Genomic DNA, 24,400 nt, shown 5'->3' with positions numbered 1-24,400 from the left:
CGCACTCAGAGTGACGACACACTCGAGTTTCCGCCCGGCTACGTCATTTCCGGGACGCCTCCTTCGTGGAGCCTTGTGGGTAGCCGGCCCGGGTCTCCTGGCGACGACGATGGCGGGTGATGTGGGCGGTCGTAGTTGCACCGACTCAGAGCTGCTGCTGCACCCGGAGCTGCTGTCCCAGGAGTTCCTTCTCCTCACCCTGGAGCAGGTTGGGCACGCCGGGGTGGAAGAGGGCGGGTGGGCCTAGCCCGGAGAGGCTCTTGCTCCTGAGCTCGCCCCAAGGAGCCCTCGGTGAAGACAGACAGTCCCGCTTCAGTCGCTCCTGCCGCTGGGTTTGTACCTCTCTCCACCACACAGACCAGCCAGGTCTACCCTACCTCTCGCGCCTCGCCACCTGTCCAAAAAAAAAGACATCCGTACAATCTGAGGAACCCCTGGGAAATAGAACTTATGTACCTGGGTCCTTGGTGGCTCGGAAAGAGGTGACCCCGGAGACCCTCTCAGCCTGTATGTAAGCAAGGGCCTGAGGAAGAGAGGGACTGGCAAGAAGCGTAGGAGAATAGATATGGAGGGTGGAAATCGTGGACCATCAGGGCTGGAAAACCTCTGAGAAATCGCCCAGTTCACACCTTCTCACCTTGTTTAATGATGAAGAAATTGAGTCCCAGAGGGATGAAGTGATTTGTTTAAGATCATATCATCTGTAAATGGCACGGCCAGGAGGAGAATCCATGCCTTCTGGCCCTTCATGTAACGCTTGCTAGTTTTTAGCTGTTGTGGACTCCTATCAAGGGCCCAGATACATGAGTCCTATTCCCCAGGTATTCCTGAAATTCTAAGAAAGTCTTCTTTTCCGGATAGGGGATAAGGAGCGACCTGGCTGGTCTGTGTCGTGGAAAGCAGCAGGAGTGAGTGAAGCGGCGAAAAATAAGAGAAAAAAAAGTGATAAGTTTGTTGTTAAAGGGATAGAGAGTTACTGAAAGTTTCCTTGGGGCTTTGTGTGGAATATTTTGTTTTTCCATATGTTTTTCTCCTCAGTACCCTAACTTTCTCTAATTTCCTCAAGCCCTCCTGTTAAACAGATTATTTTATTGATGTCAGTTACTATTTACTAGTGGTTCTCAAGTTTTTTAGATACATCAGAATCACCCTAGGGCTTGTTAAAAAACAGATTGCTGGACTTCATCTTCAGAGTTTCTCATTCAGTAGATCTGGGATGTGGCCTGAAAATTTGCATTTTTAACCAGTTCTTGCTGCTGGTTTAGGAACCACACTTTGAGATCCAGTGCCCTAAGGCCGGTAGCGTGCCTATGGATCTTCTAGGAATGTTGTCCCAGGGTTTGCTACCTCTGAGTGACTACAGGGTGAAAATGGATAATAGTCCACTCTATGAGAGAAAAAAGAAGTAAAATGTGTTTTTAGGTATAAAAAAGAAAAGGAGTTGGTATAAGTTTATTGGAGGACATATTCATAGATTGATTTGTTTTCTTGTACTAAATACAAATGTTTTCAAGCCTTTCTGAATTGAAGTTGAAGAGCCTGTGATCTCATTTCCATTTTCATTTTTCCTTCCTAAATCCAAAGTCTGTCTCCATGACTACTCCTATTCTTATGCTGTATGTTTTCCATGATTTTGAGAACAAATTGGAAAATGAGGGAGAATGAGGTGATTTAGATAGGGATGGTTGGACAATGACCGGAAGCTACTTGAAAGGACCAGTGGAAACATGGGTGGCAAAAAAGGCTGTACTGTTATTTCACCAGTAAGGGGACTTCAGTTTCCATCTGTGATGCTATTTGAAGTCTTGGTAGTTAACCTCAATTTAGGAAGCACTATATTAGAGGAACATGGGAAACAATATACAGGACGAGGCTGAGACCTCCATCCACTGATCTGATCATAATGATAACAATCAAGGTACCTTACTGGCAGAATCTGCTACTTGTTGTCATTATTAGCTTTCTTTTGTCTATTTTGCCCATGCAGTTTCCCATCTTCAATCCTTTTTATAGATTAAGATGATATTACTGGAAATGGTCTTCATGCCTGATGTGTTGGCTAAGCAGTTGTGGGCAGCAGTCCTTGTCACAGTAAGAAATGTGACCATTGTCTTTAATATGAGGCCAAACCTAATGTTTGTAAAGCTTAACCTACTGCTTCTTGCAGTATCTTATAGAACTTTTAAGCATGTGTGTGATTGTGAAAATGGTTTTATAATTTGTTAAACAGTAATGTTTTACCATGTTAGGTGGATATTAAAATGACAAATGTTGTTTTGAAATTACTTTTGTTTCCTTTTCCACAGAAGAAAATAGCTGTTGAAGATGACATAAGAATAAACAAAGACAATCTTACTGATCTTTATGTCCAGCATGCAATACCATTGCCTCAGAGGGATTTGCCAAAGAATAGATGGGGGAAAATGATGGAAAAGAGAAGAGAACAACACGAGATAAAAGATGAAACTAAAAGGTATTTTTTAGTGGTTCTAGTTTCCATTTTATCTTATATGACTAAAACAGTTTCGGTTTTCCCCCCAGGTAAACATAAGTAAAAAAATTCATTTGCTCAGTGTTTCTTTTGTCAAGCAGCAGGTACTATGCTTATAGCAGTGAATAAAACTGATAAAATTCCTTGCTCATATTTTAATTGGGAGAAACATAAAAAAGCTAAGTATGTGGTATGTCACATAGTGATAGATGCTAAGGAGAAAGGTAACAGGAAGAGGAATTACAATTTTCAGTAAAATGGCTGGGAACAACCTTACTGAGAAATGACATTTCAGTAGAGAGATAGACCTTCAGGAGGTAGAGAGCAAGCTAGCATTTCAGGCAGAATTCAAGAGGTTGGATTAGGAGTATGCACATCATATACCAGAACAGCAAAGGCCATCAGGGCTGGAATAAAGAGTAGGAGAAAAGAGGTATATTGCAGATAAGTGGGAGAGATTTTCAGATCATGGAAAGCTTTGTAAGTCATTGTAAGAACTTTGGCTTTACTCTGAGATGAGAAACCTTGGAGGGTTTTGTGCAGAGTGGTGACACCATCGGGTGTACATTTTAACAGGATCACTGTGGCTGCTGTACTGAGACGTGCTTTAAGGCAAGGGGAATGTGTGCAAGGGTGAAAGCAGGCAAACCAGTTAGGAGACTGTTCTGTAATCCAGGCAATAAATGGTAGTAGCTTTGACTAAGGTAGTGGATTTGGTAGGTTGGGGTCTGCATGTGTTTTGGAGATAGAGCTAACAGGATTTGCTGAATTTTGAGAGAAAAGATGGGTCAAGTAAGACTCTAAGGTCTTTGACTAATACAGAAATGAAGAGCCTCTCATCTAGCTTCAGGTAAACTACTTAATTTTTCTGCAATTAAAAAATTTTTTCATAAAACCACAAGCAAGTTAATTTCCTTTTTTAAAGAAAATTACATTTGATCAGTGTTGTTGGTTAGTTAGTGAGGACAGTGTCCTAAGATCCCTAAGTGATTTAGTTATTGCTTCTGCTGTGTCTGTTTTACCACAAATGGGTGTTGTTGATCATTATTAATTTCTTTTTAGGTCTTCTTTTTTTTCTTTGTTTTTTATTGGAGCATAGTTGATGGTACATATCTGTGGGGTACAGCATTGAATATCAATACCTGTGTACAATATGTGATGTTCAAATCAGGATAATTAGTATATTCTTCATTATACAATGTAATTGGTTTTCAGTAGGGACTTCTGTTTGTAAAGTACTGTCACAGGCAATGCATTAGAGACAACAGGAGAAGACAGAGGGAAGGCCAGGAGTAAAGCAGAATATGTAGCTCTTGAGTTGATTGGTGGTCTTAATCTCTGGTTCTCAAGAAAAACTCATGATTGAGATTATTCCCTTAAGCATGAAGATAGTTGAAGAATACGCTTATGCTCACAGTCTTTTGGAAAATAAATTTGTGTACAGTCTTGCCTTTGATCAAGAACACAGTTCATATTAAGCATCATTTTAGCATGATGGTTATAATTTGGTACAGACTATGTGTTAGTGTTAACTTTCATTAATCTATGGGTTATCTTGCATATATCTTTAAATTTACTTTGGCTCTTATTCAGGCACATTAAGGCAAGTAGTCCTAGTAAACAAAACTTTCAATGCTGGTTATACTTTCCTTCAAAGCAAACTTCATATGACAGTTCCTATTAGTCCCTCAAATATTTTGGAAAGAATCTTTTGACTCTGTTTTTAAAATTTGCAATTTTATTCCTGAATCAGAGCATTAAAGCTGGAAGGATTTAAGAGATCATATTGTATTGTTGAACCGTTTATTATTTTATCTATGGAGGAACTGAGAGCCAGAGAAGCGCTGTAAAGTGCCCAAGGTCTTTCACACAGAGCTAAGACCCGATCCGTGGTGCGGCGCTTCTCAAACTTCAGCATGCTTGGAGTCTTAGATTGACCTCTCACAAGTTTACAAGCCCTGCTCTCAGACCCTCTGTTTCCCCTTCTCCAATGGCAGTGGGTATACAGTGAGCTTATTTTTCACCTTCTGTCAAGTGATGTTCAGTGGTGACCCAATAATTGGTGAGTTTGGCTAGTCATCTGGGGATCTGGTTGAAATGCAGATTCTGATTTGTTAGTTCAGGTTGAGGCCCCAGGTTCTGTACTTCTTACAAGCTCCCAGGATGATACTGAGGGTGCAGAACCATGAACCACACTTCGAGTGGCAAGGCTAAAGTGTTCTTTCTAATAACTGGCTACTCAAGTGCTTTTAACATATTTAAAGATTTTTTTCTTACACAAATCTGTTGTATTGCAAGGGATAATGAGTAATAAACAAATGAACACTTGGATTATTTACCTTTATGATTAAGAGTGGAAATTTGATTTTCAGAAGCTAAATATGAAGACTCTCAACAAATTTTACAGTTAAAATTGTACAAATGTTACAGTTACAATTAGTTTAGAAAATCCCTTGGCTTTAGAGACATTCAGTGGAGGGAATAGAATGTTCTGTCTCATTGTTTATAATTGGTAAAGTTTTATAATTTATTACCCTTTCTAAATAATAACTGATTTTTTTTTTGGCAGCTGTCCGGTTTGGGGATCCAATCCTGTGACCTTGGTGTTACAAGGTTGTGCTCTAACCAACTGAGCTAACCAGCCAGCCCAATAGTAACTGATTACATGGTCAAGATAACCCTATCAATAAACTGGGAGGGGGGGGGTTGTTGGTTTTTTTTTAACAAGGAAATTCTGTTTTCAATTTTATGGTTACTGAATTTTATGTTTTAAAAGTAGCTGTATCTTGTGTGTACATTGATGCTAACTTTAAATTCATTGTAAATAAGTATTTTAAACTTTAAAATAAAGCACTAGGAAGTTATTTCATTTAGAGCAAACAGAAAATTTCATTTACAGTAGTCCCATTTATAGTAAATTAGTCTTATCAGTAAATCTTTTTGGTTATTGTTTGTTTTCACTTTGAATTCCAGTGAACTGGTTGGCTGTTTGAGGTGGTATTTTTCAAAAGCGCATCTCTTTGATTTCAGGAGTAGCACTGTAGACGGGTTAAGGAAAAGACCCCTCATTGTATTTGATGGAAGTTCAACAAGTACAAGCATAAAAGTGAAAAAGACAGAGAATGGAGATAACGGTCGACTCAAGCCTCCCCCTCAGGCAAGCTTTACCAGTAACGCCTTTCCAAAATTATCAAATTCCTCTTCAAGTGTTTCACCCCTAATTTTGTCTTCCAATTTGCCTACGAACAATAAAACGAAACACAGTAATAATGACACTAAACAGAACAATGACTTAATGCATAGGAAAAGTGCTTCTGGCTTTGTGAAGTCGCCACCTTTGACCCCTGCTGGAACTACTCCCGTGAAGTTAAAGCGAGCCGTTCCTAAAGAAGAAGCAGAAGCCCTGGTATGTGTGGGGGAAGTTTCCGTGCTAATAAGTGGTGTGAATGATAGACTGCTCAGGTTTCGTTTTCCTGTGTGTTAGCCCGAGGTAGGTCAGCTGTACTACATGCTGTTCTTGAACCTTTAATGGTCTGATTTTCACATCTCATTACTCGTGTTTGAACCCTGGAATTTTTTTTTTTTTTTTTGGACCGGTAAGGGGATTGTAACCCTTGGCTTGGTGTCGTCTGCACCGCACTCAGCCAGTGAGCGCACCGGCCATCCCTACATAGGATCCGAACCCGCGGCCTCAGCGCTACCAGCGCTGCACTCTCCCGAGTGAGCCACGGGGCCGGCCCAAACCCTGGAATTTTTAAATCCATGAAGATTAACTAGTGTTTTTGCAAAAAGTGCACTTTATTTTTGGTTAAAATGTGTGAAAAGAGAGAATCTACTAGACACTTTTCCAAGATTTTTATCATTTAGTTCCTTTAACTACCTTGGTACTAAAGGAGAAATATTCCTTTATTAGTAATGCTAGAATGTTAAGTAATTTGTTCAGGGTCACACATTTATTAAGTAGCATTTGGGGCTTGACCTTAAGTCTGTTTGCACTTACCTTAAAACTACACCAGAATCTTTTTTTAAGATTTACCTTTTCTCCCCTACCTCTCAAATGTAACTAATTTTGGAGGGATAGAGGATGTTTGGGGTAATCTATTATGTTGTGCTCTACTATATTAAAGTATTTGGATGCTAGGATTTCATATGCTGGCAAATTCGGTACAGTTACACAATTTATTTAGGGTTTAATTTATAAGGTGACTTTATTTTTATATATGTGTATTTGATCTTTCCGTAGACTTCTGAGAAAAGTGATTTTACTTTTAAACACCTACCAGTTTTGTAGCCATTGTTTCTGTAGTATACTTTGGCTTTATTATCATCTTCTAATTGTGTGTCAGAGGGATCAAAATGCAGAGAAGCTTGAACATTATAAAATAACAGACCCTGGAAAAAGAAAGCTACCTGTCTAGCCCTGAGTTCTTTACTTATAGTGGTTCATTGAGTCCTTTCAGCAACTCTGTGAAGTAGGCACCATTGGTATTACTGTTTCACAGATGAGGAAACAGGAACCTACAGAATTTAAATTTTCCGGGGTTCCAGAGTCAGTAAGTGATGCAACTGAAATTTGAGTTTAGGTTTATTTACTCCCAGGGAACACTCTTATAACACCAGGCTGCCTCCATACTTATTTCAGCAACCTTTGTCGGACAGAGAAGGAGGGTGTGGGCTGAGAGTTGAAAGAATAAGCCAGAACTCAAATATTGCAGTGAGTGAGCCTCAAGGATTTTTTATTTTTTTATTTTTTTATTTTTTGAAGGCTCTTAAATTGCATTTCTCTACCCAAGGTAATTTATATATAGGTAACTTTTCTCACATTGTTAACAGTTTCCACTGACTGGATTGTGAAGGCAAAGGAGATGGGCTAGGCAGGGAGGAAGCAGGTCTGGGGCAGCCAGTGGTTCTCACCTCTGATTGCACGTTAGAATCACATGAGGTGCTTCTGAAAACCCAAAACAAAAAGTCAGCCTCCACCCCTACCTTCTGTGGATTCTGATTTAATTGGTTCTGGGTTAAGGCCCAAACCTGGGCATGTGTTTAAGTGCTCTGGATTATTCTTATATGAAAACATTTGAGAACCATATATTCCCACCAGATGGCAGCAGTGATCTTCTATTAATGTAATAATAGTAAACCTTGGCTGTTTAAAATTATTTTGACATTTCTGCAAGCATACACTGATTTTTCTGTTCATGTCTTTCAGAATAACCTGAAGCCTCCAGAAGCAAAGAGGAAGATACAACATGTTACCTGGCCGTGAAGGAAAGTTTCCGAAATGTAAATATAACTGTAACTGTAGCTTTTCAAACAAGTTCATATATATTGACAGTATTTACAGAGATCCTGATTATTGCGGAATTTTCTTAAGAGGTTTAAAATAGGTTCAAAAAATAAAGTCTTTCCTTTCCTTCCCTTCTCTTCTTTCCTCCCTTCCTTTTTTATTTTAAATTTTTACCCTTTATGCCCTGATTCGGAAAGAATTTATTTTTAAACTAATGGCTTAGTATGTTATTTATATTGACCTTAGTCAGATCGTTAGCTGCAGGTCTGGTATAAAGCAGCCAGTGAATTTTAGATTTTAGGAATTATTCTCATTAGTCTCTTTCAGACTTTGGGGAAACTTGAGATCTTTTTTTAAACTCAAGTATTTTACTAGTTCACTACTTTTATTAATTTCTTTTCCCAAGCAGAAGCATCTAACAGTTCATCACGATATTTTAGTAAGTATTGCCACACTCATCCTCAAGGGTTCACCAAGAAAGGTATCTTGTAGCACTGCTAGAAATTATTCACAATATGCAGATGAAATTGCAGTTCTGTAATTGCTTACATTGCTTCTTCCCATAAGGGAAAAAAAAGGGAAGTCAGCGCTTGCTATTGCTCCTTCCCTGAAGTCACAACAGAATTGATTTATTATGAGTTTGCTGTTCAATCCTGTACTTGTTCCATTGTTTACAATGTTCTTGTCATGCATCAGTCCTATGTATTCTTCTTATGAGCAGTCTGTGATCTCATTCTTTGAGTTCAGCTATTAACTTTCTCCTAGGAGCTTAATCATTTCAAAATGAAATTGATTTAAAAATATTCAGGCTGAGTAATCATGTTGGAGGTGTTACATGATGGCAGAAAGTTTAGAGAATAGAATAGAATTCTGAACTTGTGAGAGTCCAGGAGGTATAGCAGTGAGGGGGAAAATCAGTGTGATCTGGAGTAGGCAGTAGAGGAGCTACTGGAGTGGAGCCTGTGGAGTCCTAGCCAGACAGGGCTCCCCACAGGTATAATGTGGACAGTTTCCCACAGGGGTGTTCCACTCAGAATTATCTGCTTAGGTTTTTTGTTTATTTTTATTCAAGTAGTATTATCACTGCAGTTATATAATGGAAACCACTGGAAAAATAGGATTTACCTTATATTCATGAGTTCTAATGTCTGCTTTTCTGCTATGTATTTCTAATCAAGAGCAAAGGATACCTTATATGCCTTTTTCAATATGTTTTAGAGGAGTCTCATTTTTCTTTTGATGTTAAAACAAGCATTTTAATTTAGCTATTGAATAGCCTTCCAAAACATTAATTCAGCCTTGCAGGTAAGTACATTACTAAGACTTTAACTTTATAGTTTTTAACACTTCTGCCTTTATTCCAGACTATAAGGCTGTACATATAAGACAAAATTGATACATACTAAGTGTTGCATAAATTGTTAGTATTATAGTAAATTGTTAAATATATAGTTATCTGCAGGGCTGATGTATGTAATATTGTTGATGGGCAGCTGTGATCCTGTACATAAATACATGTTAAGGGAGATTTAAAAAGTGCAGATTTCCCCATACCAGACAGCCACCAAAAAATAAATAGATAACAAAAAGTTCAGATTTTGGGTAGAATGACAAATTATATTTTCTATTCAGTTTTCCCCTCTGCTTCCTTCTGCATTTCTCTCTTAGTTAAGAGAGAGTTAGCCATATGACAATTTTAAGTCAGTGGGAACTTATTTTTAGTTACTCAGTGAAATTAATTTTTAATTTGTATATTTAACTTACAGAGTAGGTTGGTAATAACAGCTGAACTGTGTAACATTGTTGCTTCAAATTGAAGTCTATATTATGAACATTCAGAATCGGTTCTCATACAGCAGCATATTATTGAGCTATTTTGAGTTTGACATGTGGAGAAGTGCTAAACTGTGTACTATGTATTGCGTAATCCCACCATCTTCGAGTGCTGTGCCTTCTGAAAGTGTATGGATACAGCTTGTCTTGCAGTGTCTTTCTCCACATAGTGAAACATGCTGAGTGGTGGGAATCTGGAGCAACAGCATTGGGAGTCTTACTTTTGAAGTGTTGTTTTGATTTTCTTGAAAGGTTAGAGGGACTTGATTTGAATGAGGAGCAACTTTGGAATACCCTTTACTCACTAACAAGGGTTAATATTGTTGCTCTTGATTCTATAAGCCAATAAAGCCAGCTTTTTTTATTGTTGGGGTAGGCAAATGTGTGGCATTAGAGTCAGTGGGTGGCTTGTGAGATGTAGTTATTATATGCACTTTACCACTTGCTGCCATTAGCAGGTGGTCCTTGTTCTTCTTTTCCCTCTTTGTTCCTTGTTTTTCATTTTTCCCCCTCCCCCATATGTTTTCTTTCTTTCCTTCCATTCTTCCTCCTTTCTATAGATCCTAAGCCTCAGGCTTATGTTTGCAAGTCATATTGCTTGGCCCTAGTTATTCACTGAGGGGTGAAGGTAGGCTGACCCCCAGTCCTCTGCATTTGAGGGATCATAGACTGCTGTGTGATTTCTGGAAAGTCTGCAGCACCAGGGCACTCAGTTGCTTCGCAGTGGCTGTGAAGGCAGTACACTTTTCCAAAACAGCCTTATTAATTTAGTCAGCCACCAGGCACTTTGGAAAGTTGGTTCAACTGTACTATGAGGCCATAATATATTTGCCAGTATTAAAATTCTCCAGAATTGGAATTATTATCTGAAATAATATTTTGGCTGACTTGAAAGACGATTCTAAAACTGATCTAGAGACTCATTCAATAGCAATGACCTTTTTAAAACTTACATTAAGTAAAACTGCCAGTAGATTAAATCATGTATATATGTAAGAGCTTCCTCTATTTACTACTGTGGAACTTCAGTAATTTTTAGAGGCTACAAAATGGTCAAAATGTTTTTACATGTGCTCTTTTATTAAATGCTTGTGCAGGTTTTGTAATGCAGTACGGAAAAGTTTAACCTTGTAATGTACATTTTTGTATGTAAAAGTCTTTTAAGTAGCCTTATCCTTATTTAAATAAATTGAATAAAATTATCTTGAGTAGGTCTGTCATTCATAAATAAAATGGAAAAATACTCTGTAATGACTTGATCTGTTTTTATTTGAGTAAACTATATTGGAAAGTATCATTCTTTATAGTACAACCTCCTCTACCTGGATTGATTGGATTAGGCATGATCCAAATAGTCCAGGCACATCTTGGGGCCCCTGCTGTGGATGGGAGGGGTGAGCGACTAGGATGGTCTGCTGTTTGGGATATCGTGGTGCAGCAGAGGCTGTCACGTTGACTGCCAGTACGCCTTGAGGGATGGAAACAGGAATCCCGCAACCTTCCCATGTAATAAGTTTTCTTAACAAAATGGGACAAACCAGAGATTAATTGAGAGATTGTGTTTGGAGTGATCTGGAAAAAAAATTTCTAAACTGTTATCTTTTTTTCTTTTTCCTCTTTATTTATTTATTTTTTTTAAAAAATTTTTAATTTATCAATAAGCAATGTAGTTGATTTTTGTGTCCCTTTACCAATTTCTCCTTTTTCCCCCTCTAAACTGGTATCTTAATGTTATTACATTTGGAGACTGAAGCTCTAAATTAAGAAACTTGGAAAAGACTAAGGTAACTTTCTACTTTGAATTTAAAGAATAGATTCTTCATTTTTTGTTTGGATTGAAGAGACAAAAAATCTTATTTCCATTTAGATTGTTTTTACTAAAGTGCATTTTACTAACTGAAGTACTTTACTCTTTTAATTGTTTAATAACTTGGTATTTCCCTATTTTGGAATAAAAAATAAAGATTGTCTCTATATCTGTTGAGTTCCTGTTATTCTAGCTCTTGGAGGTGAAGTTCCTGCCCCAATATAGGAGACACACAAGTGAACGATGATATAATGGGTAATCACAATGACAGAAAATAAAACAGGGTCATGAAATGGTGAGGGACTGGGGGGTAAGATGAGAAGCCACCTTATATGTAGTGGTTAGGAAAGGCCTCTTTTAAGAGATTTTATTTTATAGGGAGCATGACTAAGGGACAGCTGTGAGAAGCTTTCAGGAAAAGCATCCTACGTGTGGTCAGTTTTAGATGGCTACATACTCTGTTTTGCTCCTCCCTTCAAAGGTGGAGTCTCTTTCCCATTACTTAAGCATGGACTGGCCTTCTAACTTGCTTTGATCGAGTAAATGCTTCTACTCTCACTCTTGGACTCCTGCTACGTCCATGCAAAAATGACCAGGCTTGCCCACTGGAAGTCCATGGCCCAGCCAGCAGCCGGCACAGACCTGTGACCGCTACCCATCCCTTCACACTCTAGCTGCCAGAGGTGACTCGCTGCATGGGTGTCCCAGGTGAGATCAGTCCAGATTGCTGACTCAATCATGAGTGAATAAAATGCGTATTGTATGAAGCCACTAAGTGTTGGGGGTGGTTTGCTACCCAGCAGTAGATAACAGGTACCAGAAAAGGGCAAAATGTGAAAATCCTAAGGCTTACTATGATTTTAGAATAGAAAGAGGTATGGCTCAAGTCAATAACAAATAGGGGTGAGGGTAGTGTAAAATGAAGTCAAAGAAGGTAGACAAGAGCCAGATTGTGCAGGACCTTAAGTTGGCCGTCTGAGGTAAGGACTTTGGGTTTGATTCTAAGAGCAATTGGAAGATATTTGTTAATGGTGTTCTGACTTAACCAAGCAATCAGGTGAATAAATACGACTAGTTAAATAAGTATATAATAATCCTAAATACCTTATTTCCTCTAGTAAGATTATCCAAGTTTTGTTTTTTAGTTCTTCTGTAAATAGTTTGAACTAAAATATTTGTTTCTTGGACTAATAGTTAAACTCTTAGAAGACGATAAAATACTAGTTACAGTGAAAGACAAATATTTTTAATAAATATAAAAACACCATATCTATCAAAACCTTCTGTTATGTATTCTGGCCTGCTATGTAATTTTTAAATAAGCTTTTAAAAAGTAAACCTCTTAGAACAGTTTTAGTAGATTTATAGAAAAATTGCCAAGATAGTACAAAGAGTATTTACATACCCCACACCCAGTTTACCCGTTATTAACATACATTAGTATGGTACATTTGTCACGATGAGTCAATATCGATACATTATTGTTAAAGTCTATAGTTTATTCAGATTTCCGTATATCAGATTTACCTAATATCCCTTTTCTATTCCAGAATCCTACCCAGAATACCACATTACGTTTAGTTGTTAGGTCTCCTTAGGCTCCTCTTGGCTGTGACAGTTTCTCAGACTGTCCTTGTTTTTGATGACCTTAACAGTATTGAGGAGTATTGGTTAGGTATTTGGTAGAATGCCCCTCAATCGAGATTTTTCTGATGCTTTTCTCATGATTAGACTGGGCCTATTGGTTTTGGGGGAAGACCACGGAGGTGAAGCGGCATTTTCATCACATTATTTTGAGGACTTCACTTCTGAGGTTAACATTGGTTACCTGGCTGAAGCAGTGTTTGTCAGGTTTCTCCATTATAAAGTTGCTCTTCCCCCTTTTCATGCTTTGCTCTTTGGAAGGAAGTCACTTGAGGGGTGGGGAGTTAGGCTCTATCCTGCAGACCAGGTATCTCCATAAATTATTTGGAGTTCTGCATAGGAGATTCATCTATTCTCCACTGTTAATTTTTTTATTCAATAGTATCAGTATGGACTCATGGGTACTTTATACTTTGGGTTATACTCTAGTGCTTTTTTTTTTTTTTTTCCTGCTCAAATTGTTCCAGCTTTGGCCATTGAAAGCTCTCTCAGTTAGCCCCTGTTTCCCTTTGACTTACCCTATCATTTTGTTTTCTTTTGCACATCCTTACTTCCTGGCACTGTGGGATGCTCCAGGTTCATTTTGTGTATTTCCTGCGTACATCCTACAATCAGCCGTTTCTCCAAGAACCCAAGTCCTACAATCAGCCGTTTCTCCAAGGTTCCTCTTATTGGAGAAAGGCATTAAAAATCAAGGTCTAGTTGTCAGGTGTGCTCATTGCTACTGGGGTGTCATTGCTTCCAGGCCTTCTGAACTGACAGAACAAGGAAATATATGTGTCTATATTAACCAGTCTGTGTATACTTATCTATAAATATTTCGATATGTAACCATCTAACTATAGTAAGTTAAACATGAGTTCATACTGATGTCTCCAACTCTAACCCAGTACCATCTTGATCATTCTAGACTTCTTCTCTTGTTTATCTGTAACCTCCCATTCCAACAATGAGAAATATGGCTCCCACCAACTGCCATCCATTTACTTAATTGTTCAGTTCCAGTGCATTTGTATAGCAGTTACAGAATAGTTAGCATGTGCCCATGTGGGAAACAACTGTATCAACTAGAATATACTGATTATTTACAATTCCTTTACCATTAGTCTTATAGCTTCATTCACTTCCAGTGTTACTTAAGTCATAACATTTAAAAGGTAGTTATGCAGTTTTATCATTTTATTGAAAAAGAGAATATCAAATTAACCTTTCTCTATTTTCTGAACAATAAAAATCCCTGGACAAACATCTCATCCATTCACTAGTTATAAGGTGTCTTCATAAGGAATTGGAGTAAATAAAACAAGATCCCTGTCCTCAAGGGCCTTGTCTTTTTATTAATCTCAGTTGATTCAGTCTAAACAATAGCAATTTGAGAAAGAATCTCAAGAATACTTAATAATTAAGGTCACAGTATTCTGTGCACTGGATAGTTTCCTGATTATGTGTTTCAATTCCTTGAAGTCTGGAGAAACCAACCAAAAACAAACAATGGATTTTTCTTTTAGAGGATCCCCTCAGAACCTGGGAAATTATTTTATTCATATGCTTCTAACTGTATAAATGCTAATAGATGCCAGTAAAAGGACAGTTTTGTAGTTTATGTACATTTTGTCATGTACATCATCTGAACATTTTCTTCTCAGTGTTTAAAAGGATCTCATATGTATTCAGAGATGGCACTTACCCCATAAGCATCTTTACCTGTAAGAAAATAATTCGTATTTTAGGGGACAATGCTAAGAGTCAGGAGACTGGGTTTCTAGTGTGTTGGCCTCTCTGCAGTCTTGAGTAAGCTTTATTCTTCCTGGGCTTCCATTTCCTCCTCTGTCAAGCAGGTGAATTTCACTCTTTTCCAGGTCTTATTTCTCTGTATTTCTAGAATATACCTTATGCTTATCCTTTAGCCCCTTTAGTCTGTCATTTAATGGCCAGGCAGATAATGAGAGGTTCCCTCAAATCTGAATGGGCATCACTAAAGATGATTGAGAATTGACTATGTATTTTAGATATTTTAAATTTCTAAAGTAATGATTAATTGATACACAAGCTAATACCACTTTTATTCTGCCTTAGTATATCTATTTTTTAAAAATCTTTTCCAAGGGAGTTAGGGTTTATTTATTGGGCTGACTTATGACTTGAGGGCAGCTCTCTGCTTACAGACTGGATTGTGTCTAGTTGTGGCAAGTCAGTGATATGTTTTGCGTATACCCCAGTCTTCAGGTATGTGATGACAGGGATTTCTCTGCTGGTCTGTAAAGTTCTGTTCTGCCAACAGCACTGAGTTCTTTTACAGGCATTTCTTTAAAGTTTTTTCCAGAGATGAAGCTTCCACTAAGGACAATATTGAGAGAGTAGTAATCAGTGTAGTTCCAGGGCACATAGTTCACAGCAGATACATTTACTGAGCTTCTCGCCATGTTCATGGTCCATGCCTCACAAGTCAAACTCTTTCAGTTACTTCCGTGACTAAATTCTTATGGTTTTGGTTGAAGGTAAACTAGCTCTACTAAGAATTTTACAATATCCTAAATATTAAAAATTATCATAAAGTTTAAGTATATAATTTATAAGAAAAAATAAAGGGCATTTAAATCAAAGCTTAAGACACTGAAATAGTTAAAAATCAGTGTAAATCTTAATACTATAGAATGTGTAACAGCGAGGAAGTCACTAATGCAATGTTTATAGTTAGGTTTTTTCATTTGCTAAACATTAGAGGAAAAGGCTTGCTCTGACTTCTTAAATGTAAGGAGCAATTCTGCTGGAGAAACAAAATTTAATCTTAAAAGCACTGAAGAGCTGACAGGCAATAATCTAAGAGAAAGCAAGAACCCAAAGAAGTAGTCCATTTTGTTTGATGCTGTATTGAAACTCAGCTGTGGTTTAGGTGACTGTGATGTAAAGGAGAGAGAAGTAAGTCTCAAGCCCTCCAAGACAGGCACCTATAGGTGTGACCTCGTAGAACAATACCACATGGTAAGAGTGAATAAGAAAGAAACCTGCCCTGTGAAGGTAGGGAAGAAGGAAAAGAAAGAACAGGAGAATAGGAAGGAAGAATAGGGAAGGGAAAGAAGGGACAAGTTGTGTGGAGGCAAGCAAGCAGACTCGCGCAGATTGGTAGCCAATGTTCCCATCCCCAGGATGGGGAAACTAACTCAGGAAGGGACTTGGAAGTAGTTCTGTCTGGTGGTGGTGGTCCAGGCATCTTGCAGAAGCCACAGAAATCATCTCTGCAGGAAGACACCCTCATTCTAAGCCTCAGGAGACCCCCACAGGTGATTTTTTAAAGGCAATGATAAGAACAAGTCATTATCCAAGCATACAAGAAGACAGGTACCCAGAGTGATCTGCAGCAGAAACAGGCAGTGGAGACTGACCCCAAAAGTTTTTGTGTAGAGATGCTCCTTGACTTATGATGGGGTTACACACATCGAAAGTCGAAAATATTGTAAGACAGAAATGCATTTAATACACCTAACCTACTGCACATCATAGTTTAGCTTACCCTCCCTTAAATATTCTCAGAACACTTACATTAACCTACAGTTGGCAAAATCATCTAACACAAAGCCTGTTTTATAATAAAGTGTTTAATATCTTGTGTAATTTATTGAATATTGAACTGAAAATGAAAAAGATGGTTCGAGTAGCAACTTGACGTAGTTTCTACTGAACGCGCATTGCTTTTTCATCATTGTAAAGTTAGAAAATCATAAATCGAACCATCATAAGTCAAGGACTGTCTGCACTGGAATAATCAAGTAGAGATCAAACAAGTTTACTTTCTGTGTTTAAAGAAAAAAGACAAGCTTTAAAATAAGTGTCCAGTACAAGAAACTATAAAAAGTTCAATATGCATATTTTTATTTTTTAAATTTTTATTGAGGTATAGTAAAATACTGTAAAGTTAAAAACTTTTTAACTTGTACCGCTCAGTGAAAATATCCGTGTGTATACACACAGGCACGCACACACATTTATATATGTGTATACCCTCATGTAACTGCTACCCAGATCCAGATAGCAAAGTAGAATTGGCAAGCTTTTTTTGTAAAGGGCCAGATAGTAAAAAAGTAGGCCCTGTGGGCCAACCAATGAGTAAATGAACAGGCATAGCTGTGTTCCAGTAAAACTTTTTTTCAAGAAAACAGGCAATGGGCAGGGTTTAGCCCATCGGCCACAGTTTGCCAACCCTTAATACAGAACATTTCCAACATTCCAGAAGGCTCCCTCATGTCCTTCCCCAGTCAAAGGGGTAACCACTATTCTACCACCATAGTTTAGTTTTGCTTATTAACATTTGTTTTGTGTACTTTTATATATGTGTCTTTAATTTCACAGTTTAATAAAAATTCTTACTTAATCATAGAACTATATTATTTTAGAGACAGAATTTTCCCTTTGTCTTTGGATTTCAGCATATTGACTATGATATGTCTGGGTGTGGATCTCTTTGCATTTATCCTACTTTGAGTTTGTTGAGCTTCTTGGATTTGTACATTAGTATTTTTAATCAAATTTGGGGAAGTGTTCGGCCATTCTTAAAATATTTTTTCTGTCTCTTTTCTCTATCCACTCTTTCTGATACTTCCATATGAATATGTTGGTGTCTCACGTTTCTCTAAGGCTGATTACTTTTTTTTCATTTTTTTCTGTTCTTTAGATTGCATGTCTATTGTTCTATCTTCAAGTCCACTGTTTTTTTTTTTCTTTTCCCCACTCAGATCTACTAATGAGCCCCTCTAGTGAATTTTTCATTTCAGTTAGTATACTTTCCAACTCCAGGATTCCATTTGATTCTCTTTTAGACTTTCTTTTTATTGGTATTCTGTTTGGTGAGTAATTGTTATCATACCTTCCTTTAATTCTTTAAACATGGTTTCCTTTAGTTCATGTAACCGACAATTATATGTTCAGCCAGTGTTTGGTCAGAGGTTCTGCTTAACCACTATGAGCTAATAAGACTTCTGTTCTTTGCCAATAAATCTGTGTGTGGTTGGGAGAATGCTTTCAAGTCTGTTCTGCTTCCCACATTGATTGCTCCTGAGTGGGTACAACCCAGTCCATGCATAGTCTTCTGGACTCCCAGGGATAAGCAAGATTCTAGGCGGGTTCTTCTTGGCTGTCTGTTACTCTGCTTTTCTCTGTTAAACTTCTGGCTGGTCTGCCATTTTGCTTTCAGTATCATGGAGCTACCAGCCCCTCTTAACTACTTGCCACTAAGATCTCTTGTTTTTGAAAATCACATTAGGCACAGATTTCTCCATTCTTGGTACCAGTATCAGCCCTCTCAGGTAGAGCTACTGAGCCACCAGTTCTCAGAGCCTGCCTCTCCCTCTGGGGGCTGACAACAGCTTGCTTCTCCTGGAGTGACATGCCTTATCTGTGAGTGGGTTGGTAGCGCCTGGTCTTCTCAGAATGCCTCTCCAGTATGGAACCTCTGCCCCAGGAGCAGACCGGGGCAAAGGCAATTGGAACCCAAGACTCTCAGCCTGTCACATCTAGGGGGAGAGGGAGCCCTCACTTTCTTGGCTGTACCCAAAGCTTGTCACACAAAGCTGGGAGTGGGAGTAGGATGAGATTGGGCTGCAGTTCAAGTGTCAGAGATTATCACTGTTCTTGCTAAGATTTAGTAGTAGGTTTTCCTGAATAAATATTTCTCTGTTGTATGCCTATAGGGAAATTTTTAGACTTTAAGTTGTTTGGTTTATATATATATGTAATTTTCTTCAGTAGGAAGAAGGTCAGCCGAGCTCTGCACTCCACCATCCTAAAGTCCCATCCAGCCAGTGCCTTAGCTCTTGGATAAAAGCCGTAAAAAAGGGAAAACTACCCAGTGCCATTCTCTTCTTCCAAGTGTCCACTCCCCTCCAATGTCTGCCTGCATTGGATCATGCTCCAGTGTTTTCAAAATTGTAAAAAACATTTTGTCCAGAACTCCATCTCTTGTTATTTGAGGGAAGTTTAGTCCAATCAGAGCTACTTACTGAAATTGCAACTCCCCCTAACCATTAATTTTAGGTAGGGTAATTTAACGTTGAGTAAGTCTGTTGTATGTGTGGTTTTAATGAGGAACAGGTTAGATATTTCACAATGAAATCTGGAGTGCTTTTACTTTCATATTATGAAGAAGACAGCTATAAGGAGAGATGCAGTTATTCTTTTTAAGCAAAACCTCACATCGACCAGAAGACCCATCTCAGACATGATCAAACATGTCTAACAGGAACTACCACCCAGATTAAGAAGCTGATTTTCACATATGCTCAGCACACATCAGACTTGATATCCACCAGGTTTTTCTGTTGCACAACATATCATTTTATCATACTGTATTGTCTTGGGAAACTAAGGACAAAATTCACTAATGCTACCATTCTTTTTTTTTTTTTTTTTTTTAAAGATGACCGGTAAGGGCATCTCAACCCTTGGCTTGGTGTTGTCAGCACCACGCTCAGCCAGCGAGCAAACCGGCCATCCCTATATAGGATCCGAACCCGTGGCCTTGGTGCCATCAGCACCTCACTCTACCGAGTGAGCCACGGGCCGGCCCCACTAATGCTACCATTCTAAAGAGAATGTGCAATGCTCTATCTCATAAATCGGCTCAGTGCCTCCCAGTTTTACACTACGCTATCCAAGATTATTTTATAGATTACTGCCAAAGTAGGAGCTCAGACTATTACTTTTACTGCAATGATTCTCTGTCTCTCTCTCTCTCACTGTCTTTCTTGTCTTTTCAGAAACAACACCGAAGGCTCCCAGCATGCCCTCAATTGTTAGGGTGTTGAGAATATCCAGATAAACAAGAGGTCGTCTCTGGCCTAGAGTTGCTTGTGTCTTTTTGCAGCCCTCACTTTATGGAAGAAAAGGCAGGTTGGTGTAAGACAGATCCATGGCAATGGGACAGAGCGAAGTTCTGCCAAGAAAAGCGACCTGAAAATTGGCTTCACTGTCATTAGCCTCATATGCTGCTGCTCATATCCATGTTACTGCATCAAATGCAGAGCATTACCTTTCCAGAGAAAGAAGTTTAGGAAGGGGAAAGAAAGAGAAGGTAGCAAGGAAGAGGTACAGTGCTGACTGAAGGCTTCCTTTAAATTACGGTGTGATGCACTTTGGTTAACACTGCCGCAGCCCATCAGAACTTGCACTTCATACGCTGATCACTGGACCCTGCAATAAAGTGTGACTTAGACTCAGAACCTCCATGTTTAGTTGTTTTTTCACACACTGTGACTGGCAAAAGATTTTGTTCTGAACAGCTTTATTGTAAGTCACATGATCTTGCTTTAGGTTTTACATGATAAGAAGTTACAGAGCTGTAAATACCAATTCTTCATTACCTTATATAGTTAGGAAAACTTTCAAGTTCGTGACATGTGTTAATTGCACTTAAAAATTAAATACACAGTGAAAAGAAAGATACATTTATAAAGACATCATTCAGAAGGATTTTTACACTTGGGTTTGCCTTACTTGATTACAAAAATTGCAAATCATCTTCCCATCTAGGGTTTACACAAGGGTTTTCCCCTTCCCCAGGACTGAGCTAGTACAAAGCATGAAAGAGTTTAAACAAGTGTGAGTATCAGGGGAAAGTTTCGACATGGCTGGTGGAAACCAGAGCACAACACTGCCTTGTTGAGAAAGAAAATACATAAATCTGTGTGTGAGATCACAAGCAGGAATGTGCCTGTGTTGACTTCAGATGTCCTTCCCACAGTCAGGGCACAGGATGTCATCCCTTTCTGTGAGGAAGCCGCGCCCCACCAGTGACAGGGAGCACTTCTTACAGTTAAAGCAGTCGTTGTGCCACTGCCGTTCCTCGAAGGAGATGTACTTTGTGCCACCAAGTCCTGTCAACAGAGAAAAAGAATCCCACATGAGGAAGGGGAGGGAGTATTAACCGGTGAGAATCAAGCCACTGGGACTGAAGGAGGCACTCCAGGTGGATGCGTTTCAGAGTTTCCATTGTGTGACATGGAGAGTGTGGGTTTCTAGTGACTGGGTGCTGGGAGTCTGTACATAAATCAGACACTACGCACAGCCTGGAGGAGGTCGTAAATATCAGAACAAGCAGCTACATGAACTGGCTCCAAATGATGTGATAAATGCTCTAAAAAGTGCCTACAGTGTGTATTTGTTTACTTGTTGATTGTGTTTTCCCACAAAATGAAACTGTGAGAACAGGGAGTAGGTTTCTTTTATGCCTTCACTGGGTGCCATGGGTCAGGTGCTGAAATACTTTGATTTAATGAATGAGGTGCTAAAGGGAGTGCGGAAGAGGAAAAGGTCGGTTCTGTCTGGGGTGGCCAGGAAAGGCCTCAGCAAAGTGGTGCGTGGGAGGGGAAGCAGGAAATGGACCTCCTTGCGGAGGGAGGGTCTTGAGACAGTTTCCAGAGGCACGGACTCAGGAGGAAGAGCTGGTGGAGGGAGAGGCTGAGTGAGGCAGGAGAGGACTGGTGGGAGCAGATTATGAAAACATGTCGGCAGCAGACAAAGCCATCATATTTTTAAACAAGAGAAGTAGCAATTCATTTCCATTTGATGGTTTGACTAGTGTTTGGTGACTGGTCCCTGTCAAATGGGTAAGGTACCTTGGTCACTGATGACAATATAGTTGGTGTGTACTACAGTTGACCACTCTGAAATCAAACAGAATCCAAGACATGGGCCTGTCTCTGAGCTGTAATTGATTCTAGTGAAATTTGGATCATGAATTACAATTACAAAGAGTCCTTTCAGAAATAATGGTTCTATCAATTCTAACAAAAACCAAGCAACCACCACTGACTACCCCATTTCTAAGAACTCACACTTACATAAGGAATCTATAATTCACCAGATCCTACCGTAACTTAATTGTCAAGGCTGACGTTGGGCATTACATCCTTTTGCACGGGGGAGACCTTAGACTTCATCCTCCTCAGCAAGTTAGTCACAGAGTGGCAACTTGGACCGTGGTCTTGGAATGCAGGTTCCTATGCCCTTCCTAATACACTAGTTCTGCTACTGATGGAGTAGGTATAGCAAAGCTTTTCAAATCTCTTTTCCTAAAAAGAGCTTCAAGAAAAAGAGTTACACTGAATAACCAATGTTACCAGAATATTGGTTGCCTTTATTAATCCTAGACTCATAAGGTCTCTAAAAGACCTACAGATCACACAGCCCATGCCCTAGCCCTGCAGCACAACCCAACCGGTGACTCTGGCCAGTGGTTCTGACCTTTGCATATCTGAATCATCCAGGAACTTATAAAAATTACAACTCCCAGGTCACAGCTCCTATCAATGAAATCATGACCCAGGTGTTACCAATGTGCAGGCAAATTTTAAAACCAGTGGTTTAGGTGATAGTTTAACTCAATGTAAGGGTAGGGGCTATGGAAGGGTTGGAGGGTGGGGGGTTTTCTTCTCAGCGTATTGACCATTCTGAATTATCTGCAAAGCCCAGAAAAAGCTGCTAGGATGCCCTGGCACTTCTATCATTCCATGTTTCTCCTTTCTGTCACCTCTGCTAAGTTCTACCACATTGTAGAGTTGGGGGTAAGGGGAGCACTAGTGGGGGATAGAGAAGGATGTTAGTGACAGGAGCCATGCAGGGCAGATGTCTCAGTCTTTTAGAAGCTCCACTGTTGCCCTAAAATGCCAGCAAATGGGGCAAGTGACAGAAATGAGAGCCAAAGGCAGCCCAAGGGGGACAAACCTTCCTAATGGGGAGAGGTGTGTACAGTCAATTGTGGTGGTTTGCAATAGTTATGTTGCAAAATGTCTCTGTGAACTCTGAATTTGCAAATACCGAAGTATTGCCTCTAAGAGAAATACAGGGTTAGGTTACTCCGGTCACAACATTTTCATCAACCAATCAATACAAAATGTTGCTTTAGCTTGTGTGTGTTTCTCTTTAAAGATACCTTGCTTAATACATATTGTTGATCCATTAATCTTGAGCTTATGGCCAGCAGCACCATGACTCACACTTGACTGAAGTTCATCTAACATGTCTTTTCTTTTTCTCTTAAAGGCACATAACAGCCTTCTTGTGCTTAGGGACATGAGACAGAATTTTGCTGGAGGTCATTTTAAGCAGCGGAATTGCCAACAAAAAAATCATAAAAATGCAAAAAACGTCTCACTAAAGAGACCGAAAAGGACACTTTATTCACAGCATGAGAGCTGAAACAGGAAGGCAGAGGTCGCCTTGTCCCGCCTCAGCAGGGAACGTGCACGTGGGTGACTCACGCTGGGCACCGCTCTGGCGTGTCTGTGGAAGCACTGCAAGTGTGGAGCCGGGGCTACCAGTCAATGTCAGTGAGTGGGCGAATTTTCAGACTCAGACTCTGTGAATAACAAGGATCAACTATACTTATACGTGAGTTAAACATCACAGCACGTAAAAAGTTGGAAAATATAACTTTCAATTTATTTACAAAAATAGCTGAAAGTTTGTTAGAGGAAAACTAAGTATCTGCTAGAAACTTAATCTAAACTCTCAATCTTGCACAATTGTTTGGAAATTTGACTAAAAGTACATTTTAGCTGCAATTTTAGAGTTCCCCATACGTTCCTAAACACTAGTCTTTCTTTTCAGAGAATTAAATCTCTTGTTTTAGAGGAAATGTTTTTATTCTGTTTTTCCTAGTGTTTTTCCCCCCAGTGCTATAATGATAACTATAATTAACATCTATATCTAATATTTTTACATTTAAAAGTGCTTTTTTGTAGATTATATCACATTATAAATATAGCTTAATTTTATAAACATCTACCTCAACAGAAGTTATTGTGAAAACAGCATTAAAGATGGATACATTAGGTCAAAAGATTGCATTTCTCTCCCTAAATGATCCCAGGCGAAATCTGGTATATAAATGGCTGGAATCAGTTACCTTAACATAGGAAAATATAAATGCTATGATTTTTCCTTTATGTTTTAATTCCACATAGAAATGTAATGAGCTCTGGATTATACAGAAGAGGATTGTTTCAGTGACCTGGGAAGGTGAGTTAGCTGAGTTAGGTGAACTTGCTTCTAGAACTGAGGAAAAAGGAAGTCCAGGACAAAGCACGCAGAGGGTATATAAATGTGTTTGTGTCATTACATTGCAAAACCACATAGGAGGGCCATTGGCCAGGTCACTTTGTGTTCCGTGTGTCTGTCACTTCCTCTGATAGGGATGAACGGATAACGGAATGTAACAGGGTTGGAAATCCCACATCACGAAACTTTTCCTGTGACACTATAGAATACTCACACTTTTCTCTCCCCACCCAGTCACTGATTTGTGACTAAACACTTAAAGGACTTTAGTCCAAATGGGCCGGCCCGT

At 39.1% G+C, this 24,400-nt stretch overlaps 2 protein-coding genes across 8 annotated transcripts in view; one reads left to right on the top strand and one right to left on the bottom strand.

Moving 5' to 3' along the window:
• Window positions 1-83: 83 nt before the first annotated feature.
• Window positions 84-19,990, top strand: C14H2orf49 (chromosome 14 C2orf49 homolog). 2 transcript variants are annotated; one of them, XM_063078339.1, is made up of 5 exons: window positions 84-208; window positions 2,307-2,473; window positions 5,522-5,897; window positions 7,701-7,774; window positions 19,812-19,990. In XM_063078339.1, the coding sequence occupies exons 1-4, from the start codon at window positions 110-112 to the stop codon at window positions 7,755-7,757; spliced, it is 699 nt and encodes a 232-aa protein (XP_062934409.1). In that variant the 5' UTR covers window positions 84-109; the 3' UTR covers window positions 7,758-7,774; window positions 19,812-19,990. The 2 variants fall into 2 exon arrangements, with proteins under 2 accessions (XP_062934409.1, XP_062934408.1); XM_063078338.1 differs by lacking the exon at window positions 19,812-19,990 and having other exon boundaries at window positions 7,701-10,776.
• A 328-nt stretch (window positions 19,991-20,318) lies between these two features.
• Window positions 20,319-24,400, bottom strand: part of FHL2 (four and a half LIM domains 2) — a 63,780-nt gene continuing 59,698 nt past the window's right edge. For all 6 annotated transcript variants that reach the window (XM_063078426.1, XM_063078428.1, XM_063078427.1 and 3 more), the window contains one exon: window positions 20,319-20,927. In XM_063078426.1, the coding sequence (XP_062934496.1) occupies window positions 20,776-20,927 (152 nt within the window). In that variant the 3' untranslated portion in view covers window positions 20,319-20,775. The remainder of the gene's footprint in view (window positions 20,928-24,400) is intronic.

This window comes from Cynocephalus volans, chromosome 14 (genome assembly GCF_027409185.1).
Source record: "Cynocephalus volans isolate mCynVol1 chromosome 14, mCynVol1.pri, whole genome shotgun sequence".
Lineage (NCBI taxonomy): Eukaryota > Metazoa > Chordata > Mammalia > Dermoptera > Cynocephalidae > Cynocephalus > Cynocephalus volans.
Note: the sequence above shows the minus strand (reverse complement) of the source record. Positions and strands in the feature narration are given on the sequence as shown.